General features: G+C 45.8%; 2 protein-coding genes across 7 annotated transcripts in view; one reads left to right on the top strand and one right to left on the bottom strand.

Moving 5' to 3' along the window:
* The window catches only part of tpst1 (tyrosylprotein sulfotransferase 1), a 37,779-nt gene extending 24,398 nt beyond the window's left edge, over positions 1-13,381 (top strand). Inside the window, exons 3-6 of one of the 5 annotated variants that reach the window (XM_071471591.1) lie at positions 1,234-1,432; positions 11,419-11,469; positions 11,960-12,034; positions 12,950-13,381. In XM_071471591.1, coding sequence (XP_071327692.1) covers positions 1,234-1,432; positions 11,419-11,469; positions 11,960-11,995 — 286 coding nt within the window. In that variant the 3' untranslated portion in view covers positions 11,996-12,034; positions 12,950-13,381. Of the gene's footprint in view, positions 1-1,233; positions 1,433-4,178; positions 4,587-5,027; positions 5,061-11,418; positions 11,470-11,959; positions 12,035-12,949 lie in introns of those variants that run through there. The other 4 variants (XM_071471593.1, XM_071471590.1, XM_071471595.1 and 1 more) reach the window with 4 other exon arrangements.
* Positions 13,382-14,767: 1,386 nt separating this feature from the next.
* The window catches only part of sgsm2 (small G protein signaling modulator 2), a 64,675-nt gene continuing 56,644 nt past the window's right edge, over positions 14,768-22,798 (bottom strand). For both annotated transcript variants that reach the window (XM_071471681.1, XM_071471682.1), the window contains 7 exons: positions 22,001-22,384; positions 21,592-21,716; positions 20,312-20,394; positions 19,971-20,080; positions 19,783-19,879; positions 19,112-19,279; positions 14,768-18,809 (listed from right to left, as the gene is read on the bottom strand). In XM_071471681.1, the coding sequence (XP_071327782.1) occupies positions 18,721-18,809; positions 19,112-19,279; positions 19,783-19,879; positions 19,971-20,080; positions 20,312-20,394; positions 21,592-21,716; positions 22,001-22,384 (1,056 nt within the window). In that variant the 3' untranslated portion in view covers positions 14,768-18,720. The remainder of the gene's footprint in view (positions 18,810-19,111; positions 19,280-19,782; positions 19,880-19,970; positions 20,081-20,311; positions 20,395-21,591; positions 21,717-22,000; positions 22,385-22,798) is intronic.

Here is a 22,798-nt window from a genome sequence, read left to right as displayed (position 1 = left end):
GTGGATTCTTATTAAACTGCTGTGAGTGACGGAGGAAGAGGACGGGTGGAGCAGCATTCATCTTCAGGAGCTTGACTTTGTGTTGCAGGTCACATTTATCCTGCAGCTGTGTCTGAAAACGTGACTTTAACACTGACATTAAGCTCAGTTATTCAGGGACCTGCTGTGATCCAGTCACAGTCAGTTCGATGGTGACAGTGAACAGAGCTGAGACCAGTCTGCTGTAAACTGGGCCGTTTGGGGACAAGCTGAGCAAACAGTGCTGTGACGACATTCATTACCAATGTTAATGTGCTGCACTAAACTGTTAAATGTGTGTGAACAGCTCGGTTGTAACTACACGGCTCAGTGTTTCGTTAACTGAGATGATGCACTTTACCATGATTTATCTCTCCTGCATCCTTAGTTATATTTTTGTCCTTTTCATTTTTGACTTTTTGATCATTTTGGCTGTGTTCAGATTTTGTGTAATTTTTGGGGATAATTTCAACCTCAGCTCCTGTAAAATGTCAATAATACACAGTGAACACAAACTAGTTGGACTCAGGACAGTAAGGACAAAAATGTTCCCATTGAATCCCATTAAAACTGCAGTTTTTGATCCGCCATTACAACATAAAATCACACGATCTATTTATTAGGTTTTTATTCTAAAGGCTCCTTAAATTTGAGTTTTTACTGTTTTCCACCAGATGAAGTCATATTTGGCCTTTGGAGCAAATACAAACATGTTCCACTGTTATGGGCGACTGTCGACCTCTGAAATATGTGTATGTAACTAAAATGGTGTGAACGTGTGTATTGAGAAATTAGTTTGTGTACCTGTGTTTACGTGTGTGTGTTCAGTCAGAGAGAGGAATTATATTTTACTGCAGATCACAAAAAAATTCATTTATCATTTAGTGAATGGAAAATAATACATTTTTGTGTGTTTTTGATAAAAACAGACATTTAAGGGTTAAAATCCTGATGATTGGATATTTGGTCTGTGATCAGGACTGATGTTGCATAAAAACTATGAATATATAATATTTAATGCAGCTTTCTGATTGGACGGCTTTGAAAAGGTAAAGAATCGTTCAGTGAAGACGACGTCATTTATAAGATGGAAAGTCATCTACAGCTAAATTGACCCTTGTGGGATTAAAACCTGGGATATTTTGTGCTGCAGCTGCTCAGGTGACTTCCTGTTTGAGGTCTCAGGTAAAACCAGCCTTTGCCTGTGTCTTTCAGGGTGGAGAGGTCCACAGACCAGGTAATCAAGCCTGTTAACATGGAGGCCTTGTCCAAGTGGGTGGGGAAGATCCCAGCAGACGTGGTGCGGGACATGGCCGTCATCGCCCCGATGCTGTCCCGGCTGGGCTACGACCCCCACGCCAACCCTCCCAACTACGGCAGACCTGACCCCAAAGTCCTGGACAACACCAGAAGGGTGAGTTTTCCTGGATAACAGTGGGGTCCAGATCTCTGAGACCACAGATTTAGATTTAGGCGGATTTAGCAGAGATGTGTCGGTGGTGTCGACCTCCTCACCTCAGGGAGAGAGAGAGAGTCTGAAGATCACAGAGATCACAGACAGCTCTGAAAACACTGAAACAGTTGGATCAACACATACAGCATCGCCATAGTAACAACAAGAACACACTGATGGGTCAGACAGAAATCCAGCGTCGGTGCAGGACCTCAGCAGGACGACTGTCGTCAGACGAGCCAGTGAAACTAGTTTTATCGACTTTAACTCGAACATTAAATCCTCCAGATCTCCTGAGTGCAGGAGTCTGAACTTGGCGTTCTCTATTGAGAAACTGCTGCTGTCATGAGTCATTGTTCTGATGATGTCATTGTGATGTCATCAGGGGTTATCTTAGCTTGGACTTAATTAATTAACATCAGAGACCATGTGTTCCAAACTGGGAGCGTAAAGTTAGAAAGAGGTGGGTGTTTATCAGGAAGTGACACACCATCCAGTCGGATTATGGGAAATGTAGGATGCAGTAATTTTGGAGCTCGGCTCAGAATAATGATTTTTAATGTCTCTGTGAGTCCTGGACTGAACCACAGGGAGACGCCATGTTCACTCTGATCTGTGTGAGATGTATTTTAGAAGGAATTTTTGGTTCCTTCAGTTAAAGACAAACAAGTTTTACCTTTGACCTGTGGGCAGGAGGAAGGTTCAAAGACGAGCCACCACCTTTGTCTTTGCTTCATCCCTCTCTCATCATCACATAAACCTGGTGTATGAGCCTCTACTCCTCAGCACTGATGTCCTTGCCAGAAGTCAGATCCTCCTCATATCTTGTGGAAGGCATCTGCTATTTTTGGAGCAGGATATGTTTTATGAAATTCCTCTCCACAAGCTGAGCGATCAGGTGACATGTTGTGCAGCTCAGCTCTCTGAGCCAGAGGACACGGCTCTCTGATTTATTCTTATCTCTCAAGGTTTTAAAGTCGCCTGCTGCTTAGATGTCCAATTCCTCAGTCTGTTGAAAGTCTTGAGGCGACTCCAAGTACAGAGGAGTCAAAACACGTTAAAAATAAAAATCCATGTTCAAACTCCTCCAGTGTTTTATCTGAAGTGTTGAAATCCATCAGAAGATATATTTGTGGTTTTAAGAGCCTGTCAGCCAATCAGAAGAGAGGGTCTGAGCCTCTCTTCTGATTGGCTGACTGTTTTCTGAGTTATCCAATAAAAATACAGCAGATTTCAGGTAAACAGAGAAACCAAATCAAAGGTTGGATAGTGGGTCCAGGTGGGCGGGGCTTGGGGCAGTGACTGCTTTGTTGTGACATCACAAAGTCACAGAAGTCCTGAGAGATGCTACTCATGGGCTTCTGAGCTAGTGGTGCTAATGCTAGCTGTGCCGTTAGCATTGGGCTCGTCCAGGAGACATCAGTGGTTCTGTGCTCGTTGTTTCTGCCTCCTCTTTAACCTGGACAGGGGGGTAGAACTGGTCTGACCCTGCGGGGGGGTAGAACTGGTCTTTGGTGTGGCCACTAGCACTTGTCCAGATCTGCTGTGGTGTCGGTCTCAAGCAGGTTCAGGCTGGACCAGGATGTTGTGCTTCACCTCTCATGTCCCAGGATCTGATGGTCACCTGGCTCTGGGCCGGCAGCAAACAGACTCCATCAGTTTCTGCTCCTCTGGATTTGGTGCAGTTGAGATTCTTTTTTCAAACCCTGTGATTTTCTGGCTGAGCTTGGCATCGTCCTCCCAGACAAGCGACTTAAAAGAGCTGCCGCCTCAGTCTGTGGCAGAGCTCTGAAACTTTCCTCTGCCCCAAAGCTAAACTTTAGTCCCACTACTGCTGCCAACGTTTTCATTACCACTAACACCTGTGTTTGCAAGAATATTCAGGAAATAAGAAATGAAAAGCATAAGAAAAAGCACAGAGCTACAGAGAGCAGAGGAGAACAGGTCTGACTGTAAATCCTCACATCGCTCACCGTCCCTGAGACGTGGGCTGAGGATCGAAGAGAAGAGCCTGTAGTTTCCATTAGTGTGACTTGATGATGAACTTGTAACCGTCCACTGCTGAAGACTGAGCTGGGATTAAAGTCGTCACTGATCTGAAAAGAAGGTTGAAATGGTGAAGTGTTCTTTAAGTGTTTTGTACAGTTGCATTAGAAGTTGAATGGTGAAGAAAGTCTCCTCGTCTCCTCCGGTCGACTTCAGTCCAAAGGTTTCTGGATGATTTCTTGATCCCAAACCTGGAACCGTATCCAGGTCTCTGACTGACCTATCAGACATCAGAGTTGGACTCTAATTGCTTCGTGGTTGTTGTGCACATCTGAAACTGGGGCTGCTCTTCAGAGAGTCGAGTCCCTGATTGACTGAACACAGTAAAGGTCTGAAGAGGTGCTCAACCCTGCAGCAGCCTACAACTTTCACCCTGGTACAGTCCAGCCCAGTGTGAACAGAGCTGCTGTAAACGTCCAATCACACGACTTCATCGTCATCACTCACTGTGACTGACCAATCAGCTGTCAGAGGCCAGCAGCAGAGACGCTCTGCTGTGGAGCTCCAGGATTTAATAAGAGAACTTTTTATGTCTTTGACTTTGAATCTGATGTTTTCATGTCACAGGTGATGAACACAGACATTAAAACATGTGGCTTTTGTGTGTGTGCTGCTGCTATTTTATTTGTGTTGTGTTTTCGCTTTGTGTTGACCCGTCTAGGCCACCGTAATTGGCAGTTACACAGGGGGACAATAAAACCATCTATGGCTACGATCGCACAACCCGACCCAGAGTTCCCCCTGAGTTCATCAGACCGTGGCTCAGATGAACCTTTGCTTCGGTTTTTCAGGGGCAGATGTGACGAATTCTGCCCCAAACACAAGAGCTGGAGTGTGGAACAGGAGCAGCAGGCTGGAGTGTGGAGTGTCTGCAGTGAGCACACAGGCAGGGCCACAGTAAAGTCTGACTGATGGTGGTTTGTTTCAGGCAGGATTCACTTTCAGGTTTCTGCGAAGTTTGGATTTTTAGGATTCTGGTGCAACAGTTGGTGCAAAAGTTGGTGCAACCTCCACCCCCACAGTCAGTGCTGGACTCTGGCTGGTGAGGCTGGATGGGAGCAAATGTCCCTGCAGCCTGAGACCAGGTGTAACAACCCAGGTGTGATGTTAATGTTTAGAGTAAAATTATTAATTATCTTTAATATAACAATTAAGCCTTACACATTACGAACTAACAACAATGTGATGTTGAGCTGTGATTGTATTGAAAAGGCAGTTGGTAACCATTTGTTACAGTCTGGTCTTAACCCATATACAGTCACACACAGTAAACAAAGCACTAATGAGTAGCTCTGTGTTCTTGTTAAAGCTAGAATTACTCAGCTGAACAGTGACACGGTCACAGTGATCTCATCAGCTGTTTGTGTGTGTGTGTGTGTGTGTGTGTGTGTGTGTGTGTGTGTGTGTGTGTGTGTGTGTGTGTGTGTGTGTGTGTGTGTGTGTGTGTGTGTGTGAGCGTGTGTGTGTGTGTGTGTGTGAGTGTGTGTGTGTGTGTCCTCTCCTGATGTAGGCTGTGATTCAGTTGTGAGGTTCCAGTAAAAGCATCAACACCTCTTCCAGCAGGAAGTGTCTCCCTCCACGACGAGAATCTGCACAGTCAGAGAAACGTCCACCGCAGACTGTAGTCGGGGGGGGCTCTCCATCAGGATATTTCTCTGATGGTGCCTGGTGGTTTTGTCTTTAACCCAGTTTTAGTTTCAGCCAGGATACTTTTCTGGATTGTTTTTCCATTTGTGTAAGAGCAACCAAACGGGGGGAGGGGGAGGGGGGGGGGAATACAGAATGAGTTTAGTGCAATTCATCATGTAGTCGAGGCCGTTATGACTCGGACGGAAAACATTCAGAGTGTGAGATGTGAGGGGAGAGAGGGAAAAAATGTGTCTGACCACAAACGGATGGAAACTCCAGACGAGGAGGCAGAGTTCCCTCAGCCCAGAGGCTTCACAGAGGAAGAATCCTGCTCTGAAGACTCTTTTCATAGTGACCGTGCAGGTCGCTGGTCTCTCAGTGTGGCTTCCTCTGAAGGACAGAGCTTAATTACAGTGTGTTCATCAGCATTCGTGTTGCAACGAACCTCTGATGTAATTAAAACAGGTGCATCTCATTGTATGTGAATTCAATGAGTAGAAGTATTTCGATATAAAGAGTATAAATAGTTTTGATATATAAGTGTAATTTGCTGTTTTGCTGCAGTTTCTCATAAACCTGGTGGAGATGTCAGTTTCTTCTGAATAAACAAAAGAGCCGAGTGAAATAATCAGTCGACACCGTGACTGAGTGTTTCCACCTTGAACCAATGACAGTCTCATAAACACAGATTCAGACAGTCAGGGATTCATATGTCATAGAACCTGAGGAACCAATCCTGTCAGCCTGTGGGGACGGGGGCGGAGCTAAATACACCTGAAAATTTGTCAGTACAGAGAGCCAGAGTTAGCATTAGCATTAGCACAACTGCTGACACTGTGTCAGCCACTGCCAGTTACAAGCTAACAACATAAACAAATAAAAGATGCTAAGCTATGCTAACTGTTCTGATCCGTCTGCTAGTCTCTGATTCTGGTCTCAACAGACTCCTCCTCTGAGTCTGGGTCTGACTGAGGCTCCAACATGAGGCTGAGTCTCTGATGTTTCCTCCTCTAACATCTTCATCCTCTCTGCTCTTTCACCTGGACACCTGGAGCCAGCAGGTGGTGGGCGGGGCCAAGGCCTGATCCAGGTCAATCAGGAAGTCAGAGTAGATGAGCTTCAGACCGTGTTCAGCAAAACATGAATCGGAGCAGAGGATTTTAAAACATCTAGAGGAAGTTTAACTGATAAAATGAGATTAGTAATGAATAGAAGTCAGCAGCTGATTTGCAGAACTGAGGTGACGAGGTTCAGACTCGTTCTGAGTCACACAGACTTTACTTGGGCCGGACGCCAAAGTATATTTAGTGAACATTTTTTTATCATGAGACAGGGATGTTCTCTGGTATCACATCAGAAGACAAGACACAGTGGTTACTTTACAACCACAACCCCCCCCTGCACACACACACACACACACCCTGCTACCCCCCAGGTCAGATTTATTCCTGTGGGAAACTGAAGTATGAGAGAAGTTGGCCGGACTTTCTTCTTGGCTGCAGGACCTAACGCCTGCGGCCGTAGCAGACAACTGTTGTGATCAATAGCTCCACTGTGCAGCAGCCAGCTGCTCCTAAAACCACAATCTCTCACTGTGAGACGAGCACAAAGACGCACACGCCCTAAAATGTTGGACTGTTCCTTTAAAGCTGAGCCTGCTCACTGTCTGTAGGCAGCCATATGTCGGAGTGCTGGTCCGACATCAGACCCTCATCCCTGTTATCACCATGTTAACGCTTCTCAGACGCGCCTGTGGACCTGTTTGCCTATTTCAGAGGCTGTGTGTGTGTGTGTGTGTGTGTGTGTGTGTGTGTGTGTGTGTGTGTGTGTGTGTGTGTGTGTGTGTGTGTGTGTGAGACCTCATGAAGGCAGCCTCTCCATGTGGAGATTTATGCTGAGTACATCTGCAGGTTGTTAGTGTGATTCCCCTGCATCAGATCCAGCTGCAGGGTTTAGATTATTGTTTGTGTGCCCCCCCCACCTCCCCCTCCCTCCCTCCAGGGCCAGAGGTCCTGCATACAGAGGAGGCCTCCTGCTCCCAGCAGCCGGCCCCTGTGCTCAGTTTACTGATACATGTGATGATCTGGTTCAGCTGCAGTTTGTCTTTATGAGGTCGTTAATGTCCAGGTACTGAACCTGAAATGTGTCTGTAGCGTCCTGTACTGAAACCTGTCAGGAATCACGAGCACATAATGCTCTGACTGTCTGTCAGGGTGGTGCCTGCTTTGTTGTGACATCACAAAGTTCCAGAAGTCCTGACGGCTGGTTTTAAGGCTCAGTTTCTGAATACAGGCTGTGTTTCTCTGTGGACTGAGGCTTTGATACTTTCACAGTATTAATATAGAACCTGGACCTGCTTTATAATCACAAACACATGGACATCTACCTTTAGACTGTGGAGCTTTAAACTGGAAAAAGTGTTTAGAACTAAGTTTTCATTTTTTGAAATTAGAAAAAGTATTTTTTTAGTCTCTGTACCAACTTGCTTATGGTTTGACAAACGTTCAGTTGAGACCCAGCCCTGTTAGTCTGTAGCCTACATACACTAGTTCAACGTCACCATCATCATCACCATCACGTGCCCCTCTCTGGCAGAGCTTTGTGGACCTCTCTCTTCAGAAGCAGCTTCCTTCTACTTTTTCCTCAAGCACAATGAGTTCCAGTTCCAGTGTGTCATCAGTTTCCACACACTGATTATGATGTTGGGACTCGTGTACGAATGTGTTGGTTTTCCTGTGTCGCTGTTGTTTCCAGGGAAACGTGGTCGTACACACGTGACTCTGCTGAGATTTTCTTAACCAAACATTCTCTCGTTGATTCCTTGTTAAATCTCTGTCCCTCTCCCCATTTTCTTACTTTTACTTGGTATGTGGTCATTCCAGTTCATTTGAGATGAGAGCCAGCTCATTCCTGCCCCCCCCCCGTGCTGTTGCATTGCGTAAGACATCTGGCAACCAGCCCTCCACCTAACCACTGTATGATTAAGCCACATGTGGAAATGCTCTCTCTGCTGTCTTGAGTTTTCACTCAGCCCCGTCCAAATATTTACCCAGTGTCTCATCCCCTCTTCAGCCTGGTTTCAGCCCAGAGTGTGCAGCCTCGTCGGGCCGCGGGCGTCCAGCTGACTGTTTGTACTGTGGAGACAGAGAGGACGATGAGGATGATTGAGGAAGCTTGACCTGTTGAGCAGCCTCTTCTCTGTGCTGCTTTGTTGTTTTTGCTCAGAGTAAAGACTCTTCTGGATTAAAGTTAATCCTTCAAAGCGGTGTCAGGCCTGTGGTCGGAGCCTTAACACAGTCCATGCATATCACCCCGGAAGCCTCTTCATATCGAGTTAGTGCACAAAGGTTCTAGAGTTTGTTTGTAGACATGCAGCGGTCGAGAAGCCGCCTGAATCTTTTCTGTTGCTGCATATTCAGATTAATGATGATGATAAATAATCTGTTGTTCTGCTGCCTGATTAGAAAATGGCAGCGTTTCAAATCGTGATCTTAAATAAGTTTTGTGTTCATATTTTCTTCCTATGTGTATGAGCACACGGTGGTGATGTGTCAGACCACACCCATCTTCATCATCAACATCACAACAGACTCACCCACATACATACATATACCACACATACCTGGTCCAGGTCTGAGCAGAAGCTGCTCCAGAGTAAATGAGGCTCATCGCTCCTGGCTCTCGAAGCCACAATCAATAGCTTTTAAGTGGCTTTGCAGTTGTTCTGATCCCTGGTGAGAAATGGATATTGGGATCAATAAGTTCTCAGTTTCTCCACAGTAACAATAATAATGTGAGTGGATGAGAAATGTCTGCAGTTCCTGGTCCAGTGTGTTGTGCTTCAGGTCTGCAGGTCTGAGAAATACAGCTTCAAATCAGCATCATGATTATAAGCAGCAGCATCACCATAACTACAACAACGCAATGTGTTGTGGCTTTTGCATTTGTGTTGTTGCTTTTGTGTTTGTGTTGTGGCTTTTGGGATATAGAAACTAGGGTTTAGGGAATTCATTATATCACTGACAGGTCCCCACAAAGACAGGTGTACAAAGTTGTGTGTGTATACTGAGTGTATTTGGGGCTCCTGACAAGACGTTTGTTTTCTTTCTAATAATCCACACACTGATGTTTGATAGTGTCAGGGGTCAGGGTTGCAGGGTATGATGTCATGACTTTGTATCATCAGAGATGATGAGTTTTGTTCTTTAAGCTCAGCACAGCACCCCCCCCCCCACACACACACACACACACACAGAGCAGAGTCTCTGTGTAGCTGAGTGCTGCGTTTGTCTGCAGTAACAATATCCTGGAAAGTTTCCATTCAGAGAGGGTGGAGGTTGTCAGGCCTGCAGCTGAAACACTCTCCCCTGCAGACTGTGGCTCCACACTGGCAGCTTTTCAAACGCACTGGGCTGTTACCGTGTTTAACCCCCCCGGGACCAGGGGCTTAGTCACAGGGAGCCCCAGCCTCAGTATAAAGGCTGGGGCTCTGCAGGGTTTAGTTTGGCACCAACACACGGGACAGACCTGCTGCTTGTACCAGCAGGCACCTTGGCTGACCCGACTCTGCCGGCCCCTCCCTGCCTGGGCTGGACCCGGCTCTGCAGAGGCAGACTTCATTTCATCCTCGTACCTCAGTGACGAAGGTTTGGGTGGAATCTTTAATATTTTCTGTGGTTGTGGACAAAAACACCTGATTTTATTGTGCGTTCTGCAAAACTGTGATGTAGCGTCAGGTCTAGGCGTCTGATAAGTATAATAAATAAAATTAAATCAAAAACACAAAGTTACTTGATATTTACCAATAAATCAAACATCAGCTGTTCTGCAGTGATGAGTTTCTGATAAGATCTTGATGATGGAAAAAAACAATGAAGCAAAAAACAAACATTCTCCAGCTCCAGTTGTTTACATGTGAGGAATTAATGATGGATTCAAACAAACGAAGGTCCACAAACTGTTTTTACTGTTTTAGTCTCAATTAGTGGATAAAGTTTGATCAGATTCATCAGTGCAGCTGAGGTGAGTCAACTTTATTACCATTTAAACACTAATTAAATAATGAACATCTACCTTTATACTATATGGACCTTTAAGTTTTTTCATAATAAAAATAATGATAATTGAATATGATATGCAGAGTGTAAGTAGTTGTAATTAAAGCAGCTTGTTGTTTTGACTCTAACGAGCAGAGATTCCTTCAGATCAGATCAGGTCAGAGGCTCTGAGGTGATGACAGGAAACAGGAAACATTTCAGTCAGTCAGCTGATTCAGGATCAGATTGTCTGTCTGAGGGGCACATTGATCTGTGGTCCACTACTTCATTGTCTGTTGCCCCAGGCGTGTGACCTGTTGCACAGCCGGAGGGTGTTCTGCCCCGCCCCCCCTCCTTTGCCTGAGCAGCAGGTTTGGTCGGGCTCTGTGGATCAGAACCATCTCATCGTCTCTGCTGCTGGAAGTCATTTCAGATCACGTTCAGATTCTGGCTCCGGGTCGACTTCAGGACCCAGGCCTCCTGCTCCACAGGTCCAAATGAAAGGTTTTCACTGATCATACTTGACAGATTCTCAGATATAAACTGATAAATGAAAACTACATTTTCCACCTTTTGAGATGAAGCTGGTGAGCTGAGTGAAGTGCCCCCCCCCCCGGTTTCCTGTCGGCTCTTTATCTGGTGAATTCCTCTGATATTCAGCTCCTCTCGGTTGTCACGGTCCGTCCTCCACATTCTTCTTCTCTGGTCTGCAGAACAGCCGTGTGTTGTTTTCACCGTGAAGGGGGGGGGGGCACTTCCTGTTCCTGTGCAGCTACACTTTAGTTTGTTTGTTCGTGAAAACTCCATGAGTTTATGTGTCGACTGAGGGAAATTTCCACAAGTAGAACCCCTCCCTGCACAGTGGTAGAACCCCTCCCTGCACAGTGGACCACAGCAGGCCCGGGTCTGTCCTGTAGGATATTGACCCTCCCTGGCTGATCCTAGGTCAGCGCCCCCCCCCACCCACCCACCTCGGGGGGAGGCTCTGTGACTCCAGGATCAGAGTGTGAAATTCCTGGCGTGTGTCCAGCAGCCTCCACCTTTACACAGAGTCACAACAAATCAAACGCACCCCGCGGTGGACGTGTGGCGGCTCGGCTGTGATGATCCTGTTGTTTCAGAATCAAGTCTGAAGCTCATATTAAAATCATTGCAGTGAAGTGATGATGAGTGAACCTTCACTGTGACCCTGGTGATCCAGATGATGAGTTCTAAACCTGGTCCTTTGTTTTCCAGGTCTTTAAAGGGGAATTTCAGCTCCCAGATTTCCTAAGAGAACAATCACAGGTACAGTAACATTTCTGCCTGTTGCTGAGCTTTTGCTTTTCTCCAGATTCAGCCTTGTTTTTAGTGAAACCATGTGTGGCTCAGTTCACGATCATGTCTCAGGTTTCCATCTGCTCTCAGTTCATCTCTTGTTTTTGACTTGATTTTCTCACCATCTAATGCGGCCTGTTGTTTTCGGTCTTGAGTGGTTATTTTGTTTGTGAGTCTCTTTGTGTTGTTGTCTTCTTGTCTCTTGGTTCGACAGCCTGATGTTGGCTGAAGAGCTCCTCTGCCCTCTGCTGGTAGTTAGATGCATCTACATCTGTTTTTTTTTAAACACTTCTGAAGAGCGAATCTGCTTTTTATTTGCTAATACTGCTCTGTTCACTGAAGGGGGGGGGGGGGGGGGGGTTTGGCTGACTGGGTGTCTTCTTGGTGGGTCAGGTTACTTGTTGAGATATTTCCTGTCAGAGCTGATGCTGTAACCTCCACCGTCTGTTCCTCCACACAGATCCAGAAGTCTGCAGAGAGACCCAACCCCAGTTAGGAGCGGGGGGGGGGGGGGGCGCATCACCTCAGCATACAGGTAACATCCACATAAACATACAGGACGAACATGTGGAGCCTGGACTCCAAATAATTCAACTCATGGTTCAACATCTGTGAAAACCTGAGTGTATTTCATATTTGAATAATTTCCTATTTCACTGTGGGTTTGTTCCATTATCACAACATGCAGTGGTTGTGTTGTTTCTGTGGAGGCTGGATGAAGGAGCCAGTGACATCACCACAAAACACCACAGTTAAGAAAATGAGAGTAAAATAGTGGAAGGTCTCACTGAGATTCACTGATTGTGATGTTCAGTCTAAACAGAGACAACAACACAAAAACACAAACAACCAACAACAGATACAATAAACTGTAATTGGTTCCAGCTCTGGTTTCAGTAGCAGTTATTCTGACAGCTACTGTCTCTGAACCTCTCTGGACATTCACATTCATTTTAAAAAGTAGTTTGTGGACTTGCTGCTGCTGCCACCTGGTGGTGAAAGTAAAAGTGAGGCTGTGGTGATGGAATAAATCATCGGCGCCTGATCTTCATCCTCAGTCCAGTTTTTGAGAGTTTGATTGATTTTTCATTTTTATTCATTAACTAAAGCGTTTGTGTCAAAAACATGTAACTGCTGCTGTTATTTTATTATGAAAAACTGATGTCATTGATAAGTGACCAGTGATTTTTTTGGCCCCTTCAGGCTCCTGAACCAGAAACCTCCTCCCTGCACCACCACGTCCAAAAGACACATGAATCTTCTTTTTTCTATTGTTGTGTAATTTCTGGAACATCCACAAACATTAAATCAGGGAATTTAAATATTATATGTTTAGAAGATCAGAGCTGAATTCTTTAAATAATCATAGGATTAAAATCCAGTCCAGAGACGTTTGACCTCTGAGTCTCAGGTCGTCAGATCATTGATCTTCATTCTGTTGACGTTTCAGGACACGGAGCAGCAGGAGAGAAAATCATGGACATCGTCTCACATCTCAGCGTCTGCATTTCAGAGGTCACATGACCACAGTCTCCACCACCAATAATCATCTCCGGAGAACTCTCGGCCTTCGATATTGTACTGTACAAAAAAATAATACTGGTTCTCACAACCACAGAATGTCTGCTGATTGTTATTTGGTGTCACATCATTGATTTTTAGAAACGATCTCTGGCTATTTAGAAGAAAACTTTGTGATCCTGTCGTAAGAAGCTGCAGTGACCTGAAATCACAACAAGTATTTATGAATGGAAAATTAGCTTTTGGAAGATGCAATACCTATTTTAATGTTTAATGTTTTTTTTCATGCCTTTGTATTTGTGCAATGTCATGGGTACTGATCAGTTTGAAGTATCGGCCGTGATAAATACTGCTTTTTTTTAAACCTGCTGTCAGTCTGTGTCTTTTCTGTGTGAAGAGGGAAACATGGAAACAGTCGGAGACACGAAGGACGACAACAGTGACACTGAATAGAAAATATAAGGTGGAAATTTTTAATAAGCACAAAGTCCTGATAAAAGTCCAAAACTCTTGTTGATCCCTGACTCAGTTAAATCTCACATTAAGTGAGAGGGGTCCTGTTTCCTGAGGACTGTGATTCATACTCCTAAATAAAGTTCAATCAAACCAACCCAATCTAAGTGGGTAACCTGGAGCCAGAGAGAATTATAGCAAAGTACGAGGAGGTTTAATGGAGTCCGGCGTAGAAACCGACCTGAGAGACGGCAACAACAACGTGTAGAGGATTTACAGGGTCTCCAGGATCCTCATCCTCCTGGAGTCTCCAACAGTTGAAGATGATAAAGTGGCTTTTAGAGATTTTTGTGAGACGGAGAAGTGAGAAAATTTTATCAGTTTTATGGACTTAAAGACAATTTTACAATTTTCTAAATGAATCAGTTTAATGAAGAGATTGTGATTTTCAGTTTAAAGCTGCATTTGACTTTTTTTTTTCTCTGCGACAGTCAGAGCTGAAGGCTCTCGTCACATTTGGTGCAAAAATTCACTTGGATAAACTGATTAGATTTTGGTATTTAAAGGTCAAAGGTCACTGTGACCTCACAAAGCACTTTTTTTGCCATAAACCAAGAATTCATACACTAATTGTGACTAACAGGATAAAATGATGATGCGATGATATTTAAAATCTAAACGGCCAAAGTTCAACTTCACTGTGATATCATAATGTTCTGCAAAAACACCTCAGGTCGTTATTCAATGCTGTGACTCAGGAACAGAAGAAGGAAAGTGTTTCCTGCAACTTGACTGGTTGGTGGAGGAAACATTGAATAGACATTAACATTAATTACCATTAGCATTAGCATGCACCTGATGAATAGTCCAGTTTTTGGTCTCCACCAACTCCAGAAGGTAAAATGTGGCTGTTTAGCTTCTGCTAAATGTTCACCAGGTCGTTAACTGTGTCTTTCTGCTGTTTGCTGCTGCTCAGATAGAAAAATGAAGCTTCTGGCCCAACATATGCCTGAGTCCTCGGCCCGAGTCTGGCCCGAGTACTTCCACATCTGGGCAGATTCTGGCTATGATCCTATAGTATTGTCTGACAATCACGCTGTATATGGGCTGTAGGACTGGACGTGTACTGGGCCAGAGGAAAACAAGCACGAGGAAGTACAGGTAGTGTACAAGCTGTTGGCTAAAAACAGCTAAATATTGCTGCTGAAATGACACTGATTCAGTCAGAGCAGCTTTAAACCAACAGAACACGTCCGGCCCTGCAGCACCAAAACAAAAGAGAGCAACACACCAGTGAACAACCCCTTGTTTAATAATACATTACATTCAAGGCAAATGATACATCCTCACCAGTACATATTCAGCAATGCAACCACTGGCTCTCTACATAAATAGAAATTTGAAATCTTGAAGTCAGTGCACAACATTGAGAGAGAACACTTAACAGTCAACGTGTAACATAGTCTGCACACATTCTGCATCTCTGCACAGTACACACCTCTGACTAGTGCTGCTAAAACCAACATAAAAAATAGATCTCAAAATAAGTTATATATTTATATGTATATATTTATATATGTTCTGACGGTCTTCATAGAAATATTGGGTTTTCGGTTCATATTTACAGCAATATAGATTTTGATGGGATTTCTCAAACGACAGAAATTGCACAGTAGTTAAAGAATCCAAGATCACGTTTTCAAAAATAGTTTACACACATAGTAAACAGTCAGTCTTCAAGATGCAGTATGAAATTGCACATTGTCGTCATGCCACAGAGGGGGCTGTTTCAAGGCTTTGGTACACAATGTCCTGATTGGAAGAAAAAGCTCTGCTACGGGTTCCCCCCGCCGACCCTCCTCCGTCGCTGTGGGGGAGGGGGGTGGGTCCGCAGCGAGGTACATCCACACCACTGCCCATTCCTGGGATTGAACTAGCGAATCAGAGAGCCAGATGACTACAGTACACTTCAGGATTGGGGAAGACTCTTGGCACTTGAATCACAGGTGCAGGTCCGTGCTGGATGACCAATCGTATGCAGCCATGTCGGACATTTTAAGGAGGCGACGAGGGTGTAGATAAAGGGTCACGATGAAGGGAGGGGGGTTGGAAACAGTATCAAAAATGTTCCAGATTCCCTTCAGATACAAACATGAATGTACTCTGTGCTGTTACTGTGAAGCCAAAACCGACTAATACTGATTCACTGAACACTGGACACAGTTTGGCATCAACAGAAGCTTTGTCTCAGGTGTTTGTTTAACCTTTGACCTCAGATCTGTTATTTAGAACGACCCAGTCCGAGCAGAGGCTGGACCGGAGGCAGGAGAAGAATCAGGTTTTGCATGGACGACTGCAGCCGCTTTTCCTGACGGCAGCGAACACAACAGCAGCTTTCATGATGCGTTCAGATCAGTGAGCGAGTTTGACTCCAGTTCCACAGGAAACATGAACTTGTTTAAAGGAGTGATGGACATTTTTCTTATGGTCAACAACTTTATGAAAAGACCCAAAACCAACTGACAGAGACTGAGTGAATCCAGAGCCTGATGCAGCTTCTTCTGCGCTGTAGTTTACTCTGACTCAGTCCCTGGTTATCAACCCGGAGCAGGACAGACGATATGAGACTGAGATTCTGGATCTGAAACAAGAAGCTTTCTCTAAACCTCCAAACACGTCTTATTACATTATGACAGTCTGACCTGGAACTGGAAGTGTTTATATTCACTGATCAAATGAATGATGGTTAATAAGTAACTACAGAGTACGAAGCACTGAGTGTGTTACAGCTAAATGTCTGAGAACAATGATGTCATACCTGAAACTGCTGCGACGGCTGCGAACCGAAGCTCACTGACCTCAGGTCGACTGTCGAACCAGAATCAAACTGTTCTGCTGCTTCGTTCTGTTTTTTCCACCTTTAAGGTTTTTACTCTTAAAGATTCTGTAAATGATCGTCACTGCCACAAGATGTCGCACTAAACAACCAGCTTCTCACACCAGAACAAACACTACATCAACCATGACCCCGCCCCCTTGAACCGGCTGCGTGAATGACACTGATGGAGCTGGTAAACAACTGAAAACCTTCAGGGAGGTTTTGATGGTCCACCAACCGACCAGGATTTCAGGTGGTCGTCTCCATAATCAGTCCACCTGTGCTCTGGTCTCATCTCTCAGGATTAAAGACCTTCAACCCTCATCCTGCTACTGTACATAACAAAACACCCACTGTGTATTAATCCGCTGCTGAAAATAGTCCCTAACAAATGCTGTGTAAAGGAAGCTACAGCCTGCAGCATCCAGCTGTTCCAGGAGATAATAGAATAAAAAATCAAACAAAATATTTAAACCCAGTTTTTAAGACGTGAGTGGGATCAGATGGACCTGAGGCTGAGCCACAGACCAGATCAGGAAGGTAGAGTTGGTTCTGGTCTTTTCATGGAATCTGATGACAATAAGAAAAATAGACGCTTCAATCATTGGACAGTTTCATCTTTTCAGACATGTCCTTCAGTCACTGTGACTTTAGAGGAAAACACAAACTGAGACAGGGTCTCAGTCACTGAGGTCTCAACCCTCTCAGAAACTTTTACCCACTGAACAAGTGACACTTTAAAATCTTAAACTTTCTCATGTGTGTTATCCACTTACATGACGTCTGGTCTAAATGTTTTAAAGCCTTCACCACACTGACACACAAGGATCCACCTCTCATCATTCACCTCAGGAGTAAACCAGTACATCTCATCAGCATCAGTGAGCCAATCAGCATCCAGGATCTAAAAATGCTGGTGATTGGCTGTGGATTTGATCAAGTATCAGGACGTCGGGTCTCTTTACTTAAATTTATATTGAAATCAAATCAAATCAAACCAAACTTTATTTACACAGCTCCTCTGTGCAAAGACTACAACACAAGGAGCTGAACAATAATAAAGAGGAGTTTCAGGCTGGGGGGGGGGGTCACTGCAGAAAGCTGCCTCCATGTTTCTATAGGACCAACAAGGTTGGTCTCTGAGTTAAAAACATATCTGACGTTTGTCTGAAGACTAATAAAGGATTTTAAAATCTATCCGCCAGCTGACAGGAGACCAGTGAAGAGACCTGAGGACGGTGGGGAAGTGAGGTCCAGTCTGCTGGTGATAGAAGCAGCTGAGAAGAGGCTGTACCGACATTTCTAAAGTGATGAAAATCATTTTTGTGATATAACTGATGTGGGATTAGAAGCAAACTGAGGGTTTTAGCTTTTCTGAGAGGAGTTCAGCTCAGTGTCTCCCTGGACTTTTGTCTTTGTTCAACATTCAGTATTTATTTTGGCTGAAAACAGTCGTGCACTGCGTGAAAGGTCGTGACCTCAGTGGGAGTTCCAGCCCTGAACCACAGTCATGGTTCAGGTGAAAGTGAAGAGGAAGGCTGTGTGCTTTTGTCGTCACTGTTGTGCTCTGTGGTGGAACAGGTGTTAAACCTGCTGTGACCTCTGACCTCAGAAAAGGCGGCTGCACCTTGTCCCGACAGTTTGGCCTCTTGTGGCACCTCTGGCCTCCACGGACCTTCACAGGCACCCTTACAAAAAGTGCAACTCAGTTCCTCGGGCTGTGACTGAGAAAGGCAACATCTGTGTGATAATAAACTCCTGGACCACAAGAACAAAAAGGGACAGGGGTCGGGGGTCGGGGGGGGGTGGGGTCAGGGATGGGGGTAGAAACACACATGCTAGTTGTAGAAAACACTCATGAAAAGATAGTTGGCACAGTTCATTTGGTCACTGATGAAAACGTCTTCGTGGCAAAGTCTTCTGCTCCTCTGACAGTGTGTGAGTCCTGTCCTCTGCTGCAGCCTCCTGACAACAACACCTGCGTCAGAGTCCAGGGTGTGTGTGTGTGTGTGTGTGTGTGTGTGTGTGTGTGTGTGTTTTCATGCACGCACACAAGCTCTGCAGGACTGGGAGACTGGAGAATGCATTCACAGTGTGATCAAACTCACAAGCATGCAGACAAATCCACATGTCTGGACGGACACCATGAGCATTCCACGTGAAGGTGAATGTAAACAGATCCAGGCCGAGCGCCGGAGCCGGGCCGCATCAGCAGCTCCCCTGAACCGCCCCCAGGGCCTTCATCTGGGCAGGGAGGAGACCTGGACTCTCTGGACCTGCTCTGGAGAGGTGGAGGTCTGGAAAAACTCTGTCTCTGTGAGGGACGAGAGGAAGAGCGGAGTGTCCCTCCTCCTCCTCCTCCTCCTTGGTCACTTGTTGTCCATCAGAGACTGAACTCTGTGCACCAGCTCTCGTGCTACCTTCAGGATGTGTTGGACATCGTGACGCTCGGCCATCTCTGTGGATCAGACACAGTTTACATCACCTGTGTGAAGAGCCGGTTCCACAGTCACACAATCACACACACAGTAACACATAGCAACACACAACATCACACAGCAACACACAGAAACACACAACAACTTCAGCTGAAAGTCCAGGCTTCGTCCTGAGCAGGTCCTGGTCCAGGACCACAGGGTCTCACTCTGCCCCCCAGTGGGGATGTTTGGAACAGCTACACACTGGATGACACCACACTATTTCAACCAGTAAGCTTTCAGCTAACTACAGTGTGTGTGTGTGTGTGTGTGTGTGTCTCACCGTTAAAGAACTTGATGATGTCAGTGAAGTCCATGTTGTTGTCCATGATGATGTCACGGTAAACGGTGACCAGGGCCAGAGCCAGGAAGAGGACGAAGTGCTGCGAGGAAATCCTGGGGGCCACCCAGATCACCTCCCACACGGCGAACACATCCTCGTACAGGAGCTCTGCACACACACACACCTCCTTTGTCACCGTGGTTACTATAGTAACGTTCATGTCTTGGTTAGGTTCAGGAAAAGATGGTGATTTGGGTTCAAATAAGTACTTCCTCAACATTAGACGATCTCTGTTGTCATGGTTACAATAATAACAATGAGCGGTCATGGATAATAGAAACAACATAAACTGCTCCTGTCACATGGGAATCGAACACCGCTCTCCTGTGTCATATTCATCCATCCACCCCAACCTCCTCCTGACGTGGACTTTATTACGACCACTAGATGTCGCCTAGCAACAAAATCTAACGATGGGTCGTAGCAACCTGCTGACAGACAACCTGTGGGGGACAGGTGAAATGTGAGCGTGATCAGGACTTCCTCTGCCACCTGGTGCTCAGAATGACTCAGTTCAGTGCAGACACATCAACACTTCACCTGTGTCCTCTGATAAAGTTACTATAGTAACCTCTGATACAGGTGAGTGAAGGTGGGTGAGGGTTGTTCACCTCTCTTGAAATCCAGCAGGAACCAGCGGTAACAGAAGTAGAAGTGAGTGTAGTCTCCGTTCTGCTGCATCAGTTCAAACAGCTCCGAGTCCAGGATCTGACAGCAGACAGAGACCATGGCTTTTAATAGGAGTGACACACACACACACACACACATACACAAACAAACGATAAGAGGAATCTGTCACCTGGATCAGTGACCTCATGTTGCCGAAGTGTGTGTCCATGGCTCCACCGTTGGGGAAGTTCTGACTCATCCTCTTCATTAGCTGAGTGAAACAGCTGTACGCCAGGCACTCTGACACACACACACACACACACACACACACACACACACACACACACACACACACACACACACACACACACACACACACACACAACAGAGAAAGTACACATCTGTGGATCTGGTCCTGACGCACAGCAGCTCTTTGCGTACTGCTGTATAATTAACACCATGGTCATGTGTAAACTGCATGACATTTTTTGTGTGAATTGTGTTTGCTTCAGTTGTGTAACTGATCCTCACCGTCGTCCAGGATGACCATGAGCGGAGCGAGCAGGTCACACATGCCCTGAACGTAGCCAATCTCTAAATGCTCCCACACGTAACTGCAGCCGAGAGAGAGACACACAAAGACCAACAACAGCTTCACAACCAGCTCAGCAGATGTGATGAGGATGTGTGTGTCCTCCTGCAGCAGTGGAGCCGAGGAGATTCGCTCTGTGATGTAAGTAACTGCAGTTTAAGACACTTGACCTTTATTTGATTGTTTCTAAATAACACTCAGCTGCACGTTCAGCTGTTCGCTCCAGTTATTAGTTAATGATGAATCATTCGCATGTAGAGAAAGGAGACAAAAATAAGACACGAGACCTCGTCAGTGATTAAACTCCTGCTTCATGCTGACCTGAACTTTGCTCCATTTAAACACAAACACATCATATTAACATGTGTCTGATGTGTAAACACTTTGCAGAGGTTTAACTGGTGGTTCAGTATTTTTACTTCCTGGTTCTGGTCTCTTAGACTCGGTGCAGTGGAAACAAGCTGTACACACAACACCAACATGTGACTGGTAATAAAGACGGCCGACACGTCTCCTCTTCCTCCCACTGCACAAACTGAAGCCAAAACATCCTGGATCAGCACTGCAGTGATCAGGGGGTGGAGCTGTTGTATCGAGGCTCCTCCCACACACCTGCTTCACCAAATCACGAGTCAGTTGCCACTGTCAATCATGACGTTACACTCCTGTTTTATAGAAGCACTAATATAGAGCTGTCATCTCTGTTATCTACACTTGACCAAACATCAGTGTGATGAGAATGACTTTAATATTTTAGTTTGGATGATGTCCCATCCGCTAACATGGAGGAGGTGGGGTTTATGACCTATACTGCAGCCAACAAGCAGGGACTGAGATGTTTTGGCTTCACTTTCAGGGAGATGTTATGTCATCCATCTTTATATATTGAAGCTGTTGTGGTAAAGATGGAGTCATGTTCCTGGTCACCTGGTGAGTCCCTCTCTTTTAGCTCTGTGTTTGGTCTCCACCAGCTCCACTGTGGAGCTCCACCAGCTGCTGTCTGACTGTGTCCGTGCTGCTCTGTGCTGGGCTGGTGGAGCACAGTGGGTTTATTTAAAACCAGAACAAAGAGCTAAAGAAGCTGAAAGGCTCCACAGAGCTGAGGGGACCTGCAGAGCTGGTGATAATTCTCTGTGGCTCGTCTCTACTCGTGACGTCAGAATTAAAATAATGAATACAGCAGCTTTAAGAGAAAGATGTGAGTTCTTCCTACACACACCTGCACATGATGTTGCGTAGTTTCTCCAGGTTGGCAGTGGTGAAGTAATAATAGTTGCGGTCGCAGCGTTGCACGTCTTTGTCTATCCTGTGCAGGTTCAGAGCGACTGTGTCCAGCAGCTCGATCTGATCAGAGGAGACATGGTCGTCAGCGTCAGCAAGTTTTTGGTCTTGTGTTTTACTCTGTGATTCATCTTTCAAAAACACCTGACCATGAAACGTGGTGAGCAGAATCTTCTCTAAACATCCACATGACCCCAAACAAATAGTCCCCACTGATGTTAAAGGTCACATGACCTTCACTCATCTGCACCTTCAGCAAAAACTTGACATTTCAAGCCTCAAACCATCATGGACTTTAAGTCTTGTTTCCTTTACTTGTTGCTCTGAAACAAACAGACTCTACATACCGTGTACGAGGACAGAGACGGTGACATCCCCTCAGCAGCTCCGTTGGTCACCAGTTTGTCCAGCTGACTACACAGCCTGTCCTCGCTCAGAGAGTCCTGACGCCCCCCCAGCACACCTGGAGTCCTGCCCTCCTCGCCGCCCCCCCCTTCCTCCTCCGTGCTCTGACCGTCGTCTATGCTCGACAGGATCTGGGAATGAGCAGAGGTCACCGAGTAGTTTCTGGAGGAGGGCAGACCTGAGTCGGGGGAGTCGAACTCCACCAGAGGACGCTCCTCCTGGGGGAGGGCGGCAGGAGGGACCAAGGTGGTCATGGTGGGGGTGCTGTCCTCTCCACTGGGGGTCTCCTGGCTCCCTGCGTCCGGCTCGTCCACCGACATAAACACCTGAGGATTCAGTGATGCAGTGATGCAGTGATGCAGTGATGTAGTGATGTAGTGACACAGTAACGCAGTGATGTAGTGACGCAGTGATGTAGTGATGCAGTGACGCAGTGATGTAGTGACGCAGTGATGCAGTGATGTAGTGATGCAGTGACGCAGTGATGCAGTGACGCAGTGATGTAGTGACGCAGTGACGTAGTGATGTAGTGATGTAGTGACGCGGTGATGTTGTGATGCAGTGATGTAGTGACGCAGTGATGTAGTGACGCAGTGACGTAGTGATGCAGTGATGCAGTGATGTAGTGACGCAGTGATGTAGTGATGTAGTGGAGCAGTGATGCAGGACTGCTGTTAAATATATGTTTTATCTCTCAGTTGAAACTGTAACAACATGCAGTATCACAGTAGAGTTAATGT

The sequence above is a fragment of the Trachinotus anak genome, unplaced genomic scaffold (assembly GCF_046630095.1).
Source record: "Trachinotus anak isolate AG129_WGS33_773 ecotype Australia unplaced genomic scaffold, CSIRO_AGI_Tana_v1 ptg000034l, whole genome shotgun sequence".
NCBI classification, from domain to species: Eukaryota; Metazoa; Chordata; class Actinopteri; order Carangiformes; family Carangidae; genus Trachinotus; species Trachinotus anak.
This window is presented reverse-complemented; position numbering and strand designations above follow the sequence as displayed.